General features: G+C 30.8%; 2 protein-coding genes and 1 long non-coding RNA gene across 3 annotated transcripts; 2 read left to right on the top strand and 1 right to left on the bottom strand.

Annotated features, from left to right (window-relative positions):
- Positions 1–176: 176 nt before the first annotated feature.
- On the bottom strand, positions 177–1,683 carry LOC148760678 (uncharacterized). Its single transcript, XR_016028627.1, has 2 exons — positions 1,484–1,683; positions 177–516 (listed from the first exon to the last, which is right to left on the bottom strand). It is a non-coding gene; the product is annotated as an uncharacterized LOC148760678 (long non-coding RNA).
- LOC18588906 (RING/U-box superfamily protein) lies at positions 1,399–2,950 on the top strand. The gene is made up of 5 exons (XM_018126588.2): positions 1,399–1,526; positions 1,678–1,754; positions 1,890–2,176; positions 2,285–2,400; positions 2,525–2,950. The coding sequence occupies exons 3-5, from the start codon at positions 2,009–2,011 to the stop codon at positions 2,814–2,816; spliced, it is 576 nt and encodes a 191-aa protein (XP_017982077.2). The 5' UTR covers positions 1,399–1,526; positions 1,678–1,754; positions 1,890–2,008; the 3' UTR covers positions 2,817–2,950.
- An 8,188-nt stretch (positions 2,951–11,138) lies between these two features.
- Positions 11,139–14,089, top strand: LOC18588905 (uncharacterized). Its single transcript, XM_018126601.2, has 5 exons — positions 11,139–11,618; positions 11,930–12,748; positions 12,853–12,932; positions 13,018–13,089; positions 13,453–14,089. The coding sequence occupies exons 1-5, from the start codon at positions 11,295–11,297 to the stop codon at positions 13,772–13,774; spliced, it is 1,617 nt and encodes a 538-aa protein (XP_017982090.2). The 5' UTR covers positions 11,139–11,294; the 3' UTR covers positions 13,775–14,089.
- The last annotated feature ends 410 nt before the right edge of the window (positions 14,090–14,499 follow it).

Genomic DNA, 14,499 nt, shown 5'->3' with positions numbered 1-14,499 from the left:
TTTTTTAATTTATGTGTCTACAATTTCACACAAACCAGATCAAGTATTGTGGCTAAATGAATCAAAAGAATGTAGACAAAGTGATGAGCAGGGCAGCAGCTGTTGTCTGATCCAAATAAAAATTTTTATCAGTTGGAATCCCTTCTGGCCCAATTATCAAAAGGATTATTATGAGATTATGGGCAAATTAATGCACTATTCTATAAAATAATGCTGGAGAACAAAAAGACCCAATAAAGTATATAATCCAGGGTTACATGGTTTTTCCTGCTTCAATCTTCACTATCCTTGTCACTTGACAACTTCGCGTTTTCTTTCATCATCCTCTCTTTCCTGCACGAGTCGGATCATTGCCGAGATATCATGCAATAATAAAAAAATATTGCAGTGAGGGGGTGGGGGTGGTGCATCTCATCTCTTTTCTTTTCTTTTTCTTTTCACAGTCGTTACAGAGCTCAATCATGATACCTCCGTGGTGGTTGGTGGGATTCTCTTCCATCAATTTGTTGGCTGTTTCTGCGTTTTAGATAAAAAGAATTAAGAGTATGAGCTGTTTTCGGGTACTATTTAACTTAAAATTTATGTATTTTTGATATTTTAGGTAGGTGGTGAATTCTCTTTATTTAGTATTTGGTGTAATTTAGTCATTATGAGTAATTCTATCTAAATTAGCTGAGTGAGGGGGATAAATTAAAAAAATTTGTAAAAAGATTAAATTAAACAAAATTGTTATAATACAAAGACTTCATATGTACTTCAATCGAGAAAGAATCTATTGAATTTCTTAATGCCCTTGATGAATTGCCAAGGTTCTTATATATACAAAGTGTATGCGGTTAACTAGAAAGTATTTATTCGATGTCATGAAAAGAGCACATATGGGGAGAACATAATTGTCATGGGAAGAACAAGTGTATTATAGAAGAGCATATTCATCATGGAAAGAATAAGTTGATTATGTAAGAACATGTTTATCATGAAAATAACATGTTAGCTCACTACATATGTTAGGCAGTGAATGGATATTTTGATTTGATGAACTAGTGGAGATCAATGACACTTAGTAATGATTCACATGTTTCCCGAAAATGAAAAAAGAAAAAGAAAAATGCTTGTACTAAGAAAAAAAATTAAGTGAAAAACTTTTTAATTATATCTGAACCATTTAGTCAAATTCATTATAACATACTAGTGATACCCATGAACTTTACAATCTATTTTGGACTACTTTCACTACTATTCTTGTTATCTAACTATTCTATGTTCATTTTTATTCTATAAAATAACAAATAACTTAACTAAAATAAAGCATATGTCTTGAAATAAAAATTTGAAAATGTTAAATATTGCCTAGATATTTAAATGACGTGGTTATTGAATAAGGTTTTAATAAATGTCTAAAGAAAAACAAATTTTGAGAAGGAAAAAGTTATTCCATTTGCAATTACAGAAAAGTGGGAATTGGGTTAGTCACGTGGCTCACCCTTCTACACAAGTGCGGTCGTCTGGTGGGCGGCTGGTACACGGTGAGTTGCCGTGAAGCTCCCTTGCCTCCTTCCTCGTCCCTTCCTTATTTTTTCCAACAGTCTTTTCGGTCTTAATATTTTAATCTGTTGGGTATATTTTGAGCTCTTACACAGAAACATGACTCATACTTCTTCTATCTCTCAAATGAAGGGTGATTGAGAAAGATTGTTTCTTCGACAATCAATGGCACGGACCCGCTTTTGTCTCCCACTAGTAATCTATATGAGGTAACAACTGTTTTCCTCTTTGTTTTAGAGATTGATTCACTTTTTAATCATAACCCCTTTTTGGTACCCTTTCTTCTTGCAATTATTTATACAGGTATTTCCTCTTTATAACCACTCATTTCCTCCTTCTTTCAGGTAGCTTCATATCGGCAGACAAATCAGTTTACAGTAGACCATGCCCGAAGCCTTAATATAACAAATAAAAGACACTGATCTTAATTAATAGTCTCTTTCAGAATTCATATCTTTCATCAATGGCCGGCATGCTTCCTGGTGTTGAATGTGCCAGAAGAAGACGGTTCCATCAAAGCGGAGGCGCATCTGATTCACCAAGCACGGTACCAATTGGCTGGACAAGGAGGTCCTCTTTTTGTTTGTATACAAGCAACCATGAAACTCATCATAGCTCTGTTTCTTCACAGGTACTTCTTCTTCTTCTTCTTCTTCCTGATTATACAGTAATTTTTGGTCCATATATATGGTGGAGATTATAATTGGGACTGACTTGGTTTTACTTGGAAAAAATAAAGCAAAGGAGCATATTAAATCAGGCCAATCAAGATGAGAAGCTGGGAGAGGTAGCAAGAGAAGCTAAGGAAAGATTAGATGAGAGGCTGAGATCACAAAGAAAATCAGAACCCAAAAGGTACTAAACAACAGAATATTTATATCAGGCTCATGTTAGCAGATCTGCTATGTGACTTGCTAACATACAGCTTAATTAGTTTTTAGTTTTGCCCTTATTCCCCTGTTTTGGGCATTGAAATCAGGCAAAATAGCAAAGAAAGTTTGAGGTGCGTTGATGGAAGATCTATGGTTCAAGGGGAGTTTCACAAGGAAGTGTTTGGACCAAAGAAGAGTGGCACAAAGAGGTTTAGTTGGGCCAAGTTGAGTTGGAAAGCTTCAGATCAGGAGGAGTGCGCCATTTGCTTGGAACGGTTCAAGGCTGGTGAGACCTTGGTTCATCTGCCATGTGCACATCGGTTTCATTCGAGGTGCCTGATCCCATGGGTAGAGAATAATGCTCATTGCCCATGTTGTAGAATGGGCATCCTATCTTGAAAAAAAGGTTATTTCTTTCTTTTTTATCAGAAAGCCAAGGGATTGTTGTAGGGTTACTGATGAATGATTACCCATGAATCAGGAAGTAGCTTGTTTTCATATGTGAAATTAAAAATTTCTTTTGATGTTTCTAATTCTAGCATTCTTGATCACAGAATTCTTGATAGTAGTAGTATTTTGGTTCTAAATGCTAAGAACTGCTTATATCATGATTCAACAATCAAGGTAGCAAGGTATTTCTAGGAAGTAGTAAGGCTTTTGTTAAGGTCCTGCTACGAAAGTTCTAACCAATTCCTAATTTCAACTTTCTTCAGATACATTTGTAGATAAATAGCCAGTGTTTTTAATCAAATTTAAAAGGCAATACAACACCTCAATAATCCAACAAGTTAAATTTTTTTTATTAATTTATGCAGAAATATTTTAACAACATAATGTTAAAACATTCTTCTATTAAATGAAATAAAAACAAAACAATGATACTATAAAACATCCGCCGACTCATTGATTTAAATTAATATATTTCCTTTATATATAAATTAATATATTTCCTTTATATATATATATATATATATAAAACACATCCATAATCACCATTTTCCTTGGAAGAGTTGTAGTATATACTTGGTATAGTATCTTGTACCCCTATATTTCCATTTGCTACACTTTTATCAGTTTCCTCCATGTTAAGGCAACGCACACATAAAACAAAGCAAGTTGCTTTCCCTCATAGCCGTACCAGAGAATTGATTATATTTTTTTGGCAAGGAAAAGAAAAAGCAAAATCACAATGTACACGGTTGATTATGGAATATCATCTTAGTAATCACCAAAAATTTCTTGGAAGATTATCGAAGTTAGTAGTTGAATATATGAGAATTTCCATAATTACGAGTTCAATTACAGTAAAATTTTGATAAATTAATATTTGATAAATTAATAATTTAAATTAAATAATATTTTTAATCGGTTCCGATTAAGATCAACGTAGTAAATTAATAATTCACTAAATTTATAAAATAATATATTTAAAAGAAAACACATAGGTCTCACTTGATATATATAAATTAATAATCTCTTTATACATCAAAATTATATATATACATGACTCAATTAAGAAATTTTTTATAAAATATAGCTCCAATATTATTTGTTTCTTCTTGAAATTGATGTCTCATTATACCTCATCTCTAACTTTTCTTAGTATATTAAAAAAACTCTAGTGTAGTGTTCTCATATTATAGGAAAAATTATGCAATGTAATTTTGCTTTAAGTACATCTTGATCTTATTTGATGTACTCACACAATGTTTTACGCATTTCATCCGTCATTATTGATTTTTTTACATCTCAAGAAGTCGTTGTATTTAGTTTTACTGTTTGTGGTATTGTATGTTCTTTTGATAGATGTTTTTGTTTGACTTAATGTTCATGAAGTATATTAATTAAGTATATATCGAATGTAATTGTAGTTTGTTACAAAAATGGCTAGATTCGTTACTTCTATTTAATAAAACTAATTACATTCATGGACATTGTTTTGGTTAAACAAATACATAAAATAATGATAATTCGTAATTCAATAATTAGGCAATATTCGTATAATCACAATACATAATACATATATTAAATTCAGTATTTTGAAAAGATAAATAAAGAATATCTCAATAGTTTATTTTTTATTAATTAATATATAAATTAATAAATTATTAATTTATCGATTAATTAATAAATTTTCATGATCCCAAAATATTAATTTATAAATGTTTTATTGTATAGAAATCTAGTTTTCGTTAATATATGAAATTACTTTAACAACATTTTTTTACCCAAAATACTATCATAAAAATTATATAATACAATCAAATATATTTGTTTAGCAACATTTCTTTTTTCCTCTAGCAAAGGGGAAATTCAACTTATTAGGAACTCAAATATATATATTATGCATGTTGAAAATTTAAATGAACTACCTAATCCTCTCTTGGCAGAGAGAGGGTTATAATTGATTAAAGAGTAAAATATATTGATATTTTCATATTTTGATTATAATTATATGTAGTTTCATTAGTTTTCAAAATAAACAGTTTATCCCAAACATATAAATGGTGTTAATCCCTAGATATAAAATATTTAAAATACTCTTTTTCTTTTTTTTTTCACTCTTTTCCTTTTTCTGAGATCGACTAATGATACTACCTTATATCGATCGGCCACCTTACGGTCGAATTTGACCTTGGAATGCCAGATCTAACCGAATCTCTCCAATGGAGCACAAGATCTAGTCTTGCACCCTAGATCTGGTGCTCCCTTATGGAGAACTAGATCTGGTGCTCCCCTGCCCCACAAGAAGCACTAGATCAATGCTCCCTTTGGGAAGACGATGCTCCTCAAGGGAGCACGAACAGGAGCACCAAATCTGGTGCTCCCTTGATCGTGGAGCACCACCAATTGCAAGGTGGTCGGATTGAGAGTTTTTTTTTTTTCTGAAAAAAGAGAAAAAATTAAAAATTTAGTTTATATGGTAATAATTTTTAAAATTAATAAAAAATAAAATTATTTTAAAAATATTATCATATCATCAAATTAATAAAAAGATTGTCAGTTGATTAATGACATGACTTATATGGCCAATAAAAATATCTTTTTTGGACGGATTATTTATTTTAAAAACTAATTAACCCATATAATTATGATAAAAAAATATCATTATATTTTACTGTTAATTAAAGTACCGCACCCTTATTATACTTTTGTTGCAGCTGATAGAAGAAGTCTTAATAAAATTCGAGGTGAATGGGGCATTTCGTCATGGTAAAGTGATTCTTTTACTGAACATGCACATCAATGTCCATTCATTCTCTTGCCCCACCTTTGAAATTCAACTTAAATAATGCACCTAATCTTGTCTACCTCCAACTCTAATCACAGTGGGCCAACAACTTTGTAAAATCTAAGGTTGAGTTATTTAAAAAAAAATTAAAAAGTTGAGATGTTATAATTAATGAATTACTCTTCTTGCATCTGCATTTCTTTTAGGGTTATGAAATGTTTTATCATTGTTATTGAATGATAAATTGTAGCCCTCGTATGATGTCAACATTTGGACTTACAAAATCATTTTCACCCAGTCATATTAAAACAATAAATTATACAAAAACCAAAGCTGATATAAATAATTAAGAATTAGTTTTCGTAAAAAGTAGGCCAATTTCCATTGTTGGAGTGGACTATATAAAGTCATGTTCTGCTCACTAAGATGTATCAAATGCCAACCAAATCTTTACGAGATTGATAAAGAATTCAATCAGTTTTGACTGTCTGTCCTACTACTAATAAAAATAAAATGTTCATAAAATTATATTAATTATGTTTACATTATTTGTAAATAACTAAATAGTGCAGCTAACTGACGGATAAATCGACATTTTTGCATTGATAATGAAAGGGTTGGAGCTCATGGTGAAAAGGCTGAAAAGAAAAAGAAAAAGGGGAAACAATTAGGCAGGTGTGGACTCAGGGCCAGCTTTAGCATAAAGCCAGCAAAGTCCTTCCTTTAGGTCTCATAATTTTATATAATATAATTAATTATATTAAATATATATAAAAATTAAAATAATTAACAAAATATTTTTTAAATTAAGTATCTATTAAATATTTATTTTCTTTCACTTCCTACTTTCTATTAATTCTTAACTATTTATCTCACTTTCTCAATTTTGTGAAAGTTAAAATAATTAATAAAATTACATGTGCTCTCACTTTTTCAATTATGCCTAATAATTTTTTATTTTTTATTATTTTTCAATTCTCATAATATTAATAATTCTCAATTATATTTTTTTTATTTTCAATGAATGTAATATACTTTCAATGATTTCCAACTAATGGTAATTTTTTTTTAATTTCAATAAAAAGAGCTTCATTTATTTATTTATTTATTTTTTACTCAGTAAGGGTCTCATTTAAATGTTTAATCACTTTAGGCCTTTAAAAATGTTGAACCGCCCCTGTGTGAACTTAAATTAAATGTGATTTGGGCAACCTGTTCCATTCATATAATCATATGCGTCAATAGCATATTGGTTATGAGTACTAGTGATGCTTATCGATTTATACAGGATTCCTATGGAAACGATTTCCATCCACTATTAGCTTGAATTATTCGTCCTTATATGGACGGACCATGAATTGTGATCACACCTGATTCACAAAGAAGCCTACCTAGTCGATTCGTTAAGAACATACTATAAGATAAGAATGTGAACATTATCAAATTAAAACATTAACATGTATCTCCTTATTCATAAAATCGGATTTGAATCTCATTTTCTTTTGTTAATTTTTCAATTTTAAGTAAGTATTGACCTTGACAATAGCATCCATTTTGTCATATCACAGAGTAAATGATATTAGGGATGAGTAAAATTGGATCGGATTATTGACCCAATCGAACTAAATGTAATTTGAGTAATTAAACGGTTTGGTCCAATTGATTTATTTGACTGATTTTTAGTTTTAAAATCTTTGAATTGAATTGACTAAAAGATCAAATTAATATTATATAATTAATATATAATATTAGTTTATATATTTTTTAAATTTATATAAAATATATATTTTTCTATTATTAAGTTCATGATTTGCAATAATTGATTGTCTTGTGTTAGATGTTCTTTTTTTGTAGATGTTACTTTTATTATCTTTGTTATGTTGAATCTTAAATGTTAGAATTTAGAAGTTAAAACTCTTAAATGTTAGTTTGACGGTTTTTGTGAAAGGACATAATTATGTGAGTGAAAGAACAAATATTATATATATTTTTTATGTTTAAATTATTTGTATATTTTATAATTATAAATAAATTTATAAATTTCAATGTTGTAATTTGTAAAAGAAAAAAGTGACAATTTCAATTCTTTTGATCCAAAACCGAATTGATCAAATCAATTCGATATTTGGTTAATTCGATCTTTTCTAAATTTGGTCAATTTTGATTAATTTTTTAAAAATATTTAATCTATTTAATCCTTAATTATAATGAACCGAACCAATCAATTGCTCATCCCCAAATGATATGTTGTGCGGAAAAGAAGTAGGCTAATGCCTAACAATGTGGAAAGTGGAATGTAATGTAATGTAATGTTACGTGTTATTGAGGATAATTTAGTTTTGTCAAAGATTAAGGACCACCAGAGCACCCATTCCAAAGAGAAAGATAAAAGAAAGAAAAAGAAGATGGTCTCACCTGAAACTGAAATGTGCAATGTCTTTGTTTTTACATACGCAGCCCACCCCCACCATAATAATAATAATCGTCAATCATGTTTGGAAAATAAATGAGATGAAGCTAATTCTCATAAATATCTTATAACTCAAAAAATAAGCATACTCGAAATTCTTATAATAAACGTTAATTGTATCATTAATTGGTCGTTACTCTTTTTGATGCTTATGGTTATTGATTTATTGGAGAGCAAGAGAGGATTAGTGATAAGCATGATTTGAAAAATATTTGCAAGTCTCAACGAATACACCGACTTCCTTAATTTAATTCGAACCACTCTAAACCAAGAATAATCAGAATAATAATAATAATAAAAAGAAAACAGAGAACTTTCAAAGAGTTTATTAGTATTTATTGGTATGTATGTCACTTGCAATAGTACATTTAAATCATTTTTAGATCACTACTAATGTCACGATGATACATATATAAAGAGATGATCGTGGATCGGATTGGGTCCATTGGACTTTTAATTTAAAAAGCTAAGTCTAAGTTCGGTCTGGTTTATTCATTTAATTGTTTTTTTATTATTAAAATATTAAAAATACTATTTTATATTAATATTTTTAAATTAAAATTAAATAATATTAAATTATTTATAAATAAAATAATTTAATTGTGACGAGTCGAGATCGAGCCACAAAATCTGCCAAAATATGATCGAGTCAAGCTAACAGGCTTGAGCAAGTAGCTCAACCTTGGACACCTCTGCAAGGGAAGGAAACGGAAATGCCATTTTTAAGTACCCGTTCAAATAACAAATTTATTATCCATTTCTAGTTCAAGTAGAGTACGGTGTATCATTCATTGAATACTCAATTCTCAAACCTAATTATATTTAATATTTGAGTAGCATCGAGTACTCGTACCCTAAACTTGTCTATATATTTACAATTAATAATTAATCCAATTACCAAAAATTTATCAAGGGTGAGGATCAAACTTGGGTTTAGGTAAATTGAATTGAAAAGAAAAGCCAAGTTTTCACCAATTTAACCAACATAAGAACTTGAACAAAGTAAATAGGATAATCTCCAAGTCAACCCCTTGTGGTATAATCTTTCTTCTATAACTTCTTGAGTTATTTCTTTCTCATATTAAACCTTACGTTTTACTTCTTTTCCAAAAAATAGTAATGATGTTAAATTGTAAGTTAATTTTTTTTATAAAAAGACAATAACAACATTTGTGTTTTAATTTTTTTGTTTTTTTGTTGTTTAATTAAAAAAATTAAAACTTAATCTTAAAAAGAGAATTCATAAAAAAAAAATTGTCTAAGAAGATGAATGTTAGCCATCACTTTGGTCAAAACTCTTAGTTGCATTTATACTTTACCTTAACCAATTCAACTTCAATGCCAAATATCCCACTTGTTCAAAGTCAACAAGCTTAAAGAAGACTTCCAAGCATGCTGCGTATGTGAAGTCCTTCCGTATTTGCTAGCATGTTGGGTCCAGGTTTTCGTGTTTCTATATAGTCGTTGTCCAGAGCAACAAATCACTATAACAAAGTGTATCTTAATGCCTAAGCAAAGCATTTGTCCAAAGTAGCAGATCACTAAAGGGGAGTGTACTTTAATGCCTAAGTGAATAGCCCCTTTACAATGGAAAGTCATTCATTGAAAAGCTTTCACGTCTTTTCAAGATTAAAAAGGTTTTGTATCTAACGTCAAGATGCTGGTGAAAGGTGAGATGAACGGTCAGAATCTGGCTAAAATTTTTCTTCTTCAAATATGCTGATAATAAAATCAAACTTTAGATTTGCCCCAGTATAGGGTCAATGAAGGAACTAGAATTCGAAGAAGGAAACACTCTAAACCTGCACCCGGAGCAGAAAAGGAACTGAAGAAATCTAGTAAGGGCATTGAGGTAAGAGGGAGAGCATTAAATTTTATTACAGGTAACGGGCAAGCGTCACCTATGTTTCTTGTTTGGACAGTAAGAAAATGAGGAGAGAAAGGGAGAGAAAAGTTAGAAAGAAAAAAACACAAATAAATATTAAATTCTTTTTTTAATTAAACAAACAAAAAAAAAACAAAAAGATTAAAACACAAAGGATGTTATTGTCTTTTTATAAAAAATTAATTGACAATTTAATACTATTACTACTTTTGAAAAAAAAAAAAAAGGCAAAACACAGTTTTATATGAAAAAAAAATAACCTTTAGGTTACTATGGGAGAAAAGATCAGGAGATTTATGTGGAGTTTAACCAAGTAAATATTATGCTTGTTGAAGTATAAATTGATATATAAACAAATAAATAATATGTAAATTAACAAAATATATTTATCATAATAAGTAAGAAATGACCTGATTATGTTAAATTTTTATTTGTAATACCTTTATTTGTACAAAAACAATAAAACCAAGTATAAAATAAGCAAGATAAAGTATTTATCTTACTTATTTAATGAATAAAACAAATAAAAATATTTTATTTTAATTTTCAATTTATCTATTAACCTATTTAACTATATTTTGTGTTTTTTAAAATTTTATTACTTTGAGATAATCATTAACTTATAGTAAAGTCAAAGGAATTGACGATAAAATGAGTAATATTATATTGTAAATCAATAAGTATATTCTTTCAAAACAAGAAATATGTTTTAATATTGTTACCATATACTATTGTTTTTTAATATTTTAAGATGTTTAAATAACAATATCATATTGGTATTTGCTTAAGAAATAATTATTTTAAATTGGAACATATCATGCTTCATGTTTTGGGTTTAAAATTTAAATATATCATTGTGTAATTACCCTTACAATAACCCAAAATCTTGGAGTTGATTTTGGATTGGATTTTATAACTATTCTTACAATAATTGTAAACAAATAGATATGTTCTTTAAAGACAAGAGAAAGGGAACTAAATATTCTTGCACAAATTTTAAACTTGGTATCATGACTATAAACATGGAGGAAAACGACAGCGTTCTATTAACAAATAATTGGCTTCGCATCTGTCTTCCATCTCTCAACGGCTAGTTTCAAGTGACCGTTTTAAGCTCTCCCCAAGATTCAAAACTCTCGAAACTGAAACTACAATCTCACCTTGTTCAAATACATAACCCGAAATTTTCTTCAAAAAGAATAATCAAAAGCTCTGGCAACTAAAACCATCAGTCTCAAATCTTGCTTCAACCCATTTTCAAGCTCTCATCAACAAGCCAAAAGATCGAAAATGGTGTACAGTTATACACCCACATACTACTCCACTCTCCATGACTCCATCACTTCTCTTTGCAAGACAATTCTCCCTTTCTCATTCAAGAAAAGGCGGTTACCAGCCTTGGAACACAGGCTTTCCAAGCTGCAGTCTGATAATCTGAAATGGCAGCAGGATTCCTTTCACCAGATATTGAACTTGATGGGTCTACACAAAGAAGGGATTCTGGGTGAAGCTGAGGTTGCAGCTTTTAGAACGCATTTGCTTGAGACCCTTATTGCTTCTCCACCTGAACTCGAGCAGCCTGTTATTTTGAGAGATAAATTGGTCTTCTTGCAGGTAAGTATTTAACGCCTACTTTATTTATCTTTTTCTCTTTTGTTTTTTTTTTTTTTTGGATTTAGTTTTTTGGTTTAGTTTAGGAGATTAGTTGGTCTTGTAAGTTGCAGTTGTTGTGGATATTTGTCTTGGATATAGAAAATTAAGCTACATTTGTAGATTAAAAAGAACAATTTTCATTAGTTTAGATGAATAATTTACTCAATTGAGCTAATATTCAACTGGGTTTTACCTTTTAGTGCATAACACAACAAAATTCATCGAGTGAAAATGGATTTGATAAGTTTCCACTTTGGTTTCCTCTGTCCTAGGAACTGCTTTATGCAAAATGCATATCAGAGGAGGAGTACCATTCTTCAAAGAGGCCTTTGTTACAGCGGTTAGCAGTACAAGGAGCTGAAATTGAGGCCAGCGATGTAATTGTTGCGAACCCCAAAGGCACTAAAGAGAATCAAGAAGAAGAATGGTCTGTCATTGACTTGAAGGATGAAAACTGCAGCACTAATAGAGACAATTTGTTGCATTCCAAGAACAAATCAAAGAACAACCCCACAATGAAGCAGATCAAAGGAGCAGCTTCAGTTTTTGGCTTTGGATCATCTCAGAAGCCAAGTAAAAACAGATCAGAAAAGAGCATATTCGATGTAGATTCAAATTCCTCAGCCTATATGGTGGGTTCTAAAGAAAACCCGTTTTGGGATAGTCATATGAAGGGCAAAGAAAACGAAACAAAATTAATTCTCATGCAAGAAGAAATATTGCCAACGGAATCCATGAAGGAAAATGGTAGTGGTACTGATAAGGCAAAGAGAAAACCGTTTAGAACTTTGTTTCATAGAGAGCAAAGAGAGGGACATGGCGGTGGGGGTGGTGATTATGGCCCTGGTTCAGAGGAAAAAGCATCCAAATCAGCCAAAAAGCAATGGGGTTTTGATGGTTTCAAGAAATGGAAGAGAAGTGATTTAGAGGATGAGACTGCTCCTTTGCCCCTTAACGAAAGATCAGATAGTGAAGCTTTCGTGGGGTCATGCCAGCTTGTTACCACTCCCATAGGAGAGGGGCCAGACACAAAACAGATTAAGAAGAAGTTGCATGCAAATGGAGCTCCATCTGATTTCTTCATTGACAAGGTTCATCTTAATGTTGCTTATGTATATATTAATTGCATACTAGTCTTGGCTTATATTGAACCTGGAGCTTATATTTAATATCCTATTTTGAGTGACTCTTGCAGGTTTTAGGAGACAAAATAAAGAAGGAGCTATCACGAATTCAAATGGAGCTCTCCACTACCAATCCGAATCTCAAATTTTCGTAAGCGAGTTCTTCCCATCAAACCTTCAAATGGAGCAATATTTTGCGCATTTGCCTAAGTTTGCTTTTGTTGGAATTGCGCTAGGAACGATCAAATGGAAGCGATTTCCACAACCCTTCCTGTGGACAAGGCTGACCTCAAAAAGTTCTTCCCCAAGTAAGGATGATAAAGCTTGATTTCTTTACAACGCTTACATATATGTTTATTCTCTTTGTGTTTATGGGCAGTGGAGAATTATATTGCATTATTGCTGCTTACAACTCTAAGATGACACGAAAAGAGTACAATGCTGTCCTGTATAAATTAGGCAATATATGTCTTTGATGCAAGAAACGGATCACTTCAGTAGAGCCTAATATAGTATCAGCCCCTGGCTTACCCAAATCTGTAATCCGTTAGATTACAAGGCCTTGATTCTTTTAGTACATTGCTTTTGGATTTGAAAGATTTGTTAGATCTCTAGCCAGATTATCAGCGTTTCTATTTCTAATTGTCCTCTCTCCTTGCCAATTTTTTCAGGTCATGGTGTGATCGATATGGAGATGTTGTACTGGATGTGGTGAAGAAAGAATTCAAGGACCATGTAGGAGAGATGGAGAACATGAGAAACGCAACCAGAGAGAAGCATCATAATAACTCAATGCGATGGACTACTTTTGAAGATGATGAAAACTGTCACCCAAATCTCTTTGCTAATAATCACACTAGTGGTTACACTGATAACAAAAATAATCCTTTCTCCTATGATTACACTGACAGCAAGCTGAGACCTGAATCAGCTTTCTGTCAAGATCAGAATCCCTTTTGGAACCCAAGGAATGGCTCTTCTTTGCTGGGTTAGATCGAAAAGCAAGTGCTGTTGTATCCTGTTTTTATCTGTATCCTATATTTTTCAGTTAGGCATTTGCAATTGCTTCTGGAATAGCATTGTTTTGGTTGTTATGTATTTTAGATATAGCAATGTATGAACTATGAAGAAGAACTTTGTTCTTCTGAGTAATCTGTAGCATTTCGGTTCTTCAGGTAAAGCAAGCAACATTCTGTAACAGCCTCTATTAGCTTTGTGTAGATTGTGTCCCTCAGTTTTCCTTTGTACGTCTGGACAAAATTATTTGCAGCATTGCAAATTTGCAATCTTTTAAGATATTTTTTCAAATATTCTCTGGTTTTTTTTTTTTGGGTATTGAATATTCTTTGGTATTCACAAAGTTATTCAATATATTGACTTTGGAATTTGAAATTTTAGAATGTCTAAAGGGTTTAAAACACTTTTTTTCTTTTTCTTTTTTTATAATTGAAATTTCAACTTAATTAATTTGAGCATGGGATAAAAATTAGAGAAATATAGACGCTATAACTCCACATGGAAACGGAATAAGATGTCAGGTATTAAGTGAGGAAAATAAAGTATCAAGTATCAAGTGAGAAAACATCAAAATAAAGAAAAAGTTACTCTTCTTTTGAATAAGTAAACTCTAATTTAATTTAAAAAACAATATGTATAATGTTAGAACATGTAATTTTAAGGTTAAATCAAAATAATTATAGTCAAGATTGTGTTCCCTA

Source organism: Theobroma cacao, chromosome 9 (assembly GCF_053813885.1).
Source record: "Theobroma cacao isolate CCN51 chromosome 9, ASM5381388v1, whole genome shotgun sequence".
Taxonomy (NCBI): Eukaryota; Viridiplantae; Streptophyta; class Magnoliopsida; order Malvales; family Malvaceae; genus Theobroma; species Theobroma cacao.
Note: the sequence above shows the minus strand (reverse complement) of the source record. Positions and strands in the feature narration are given on the sequence as shown.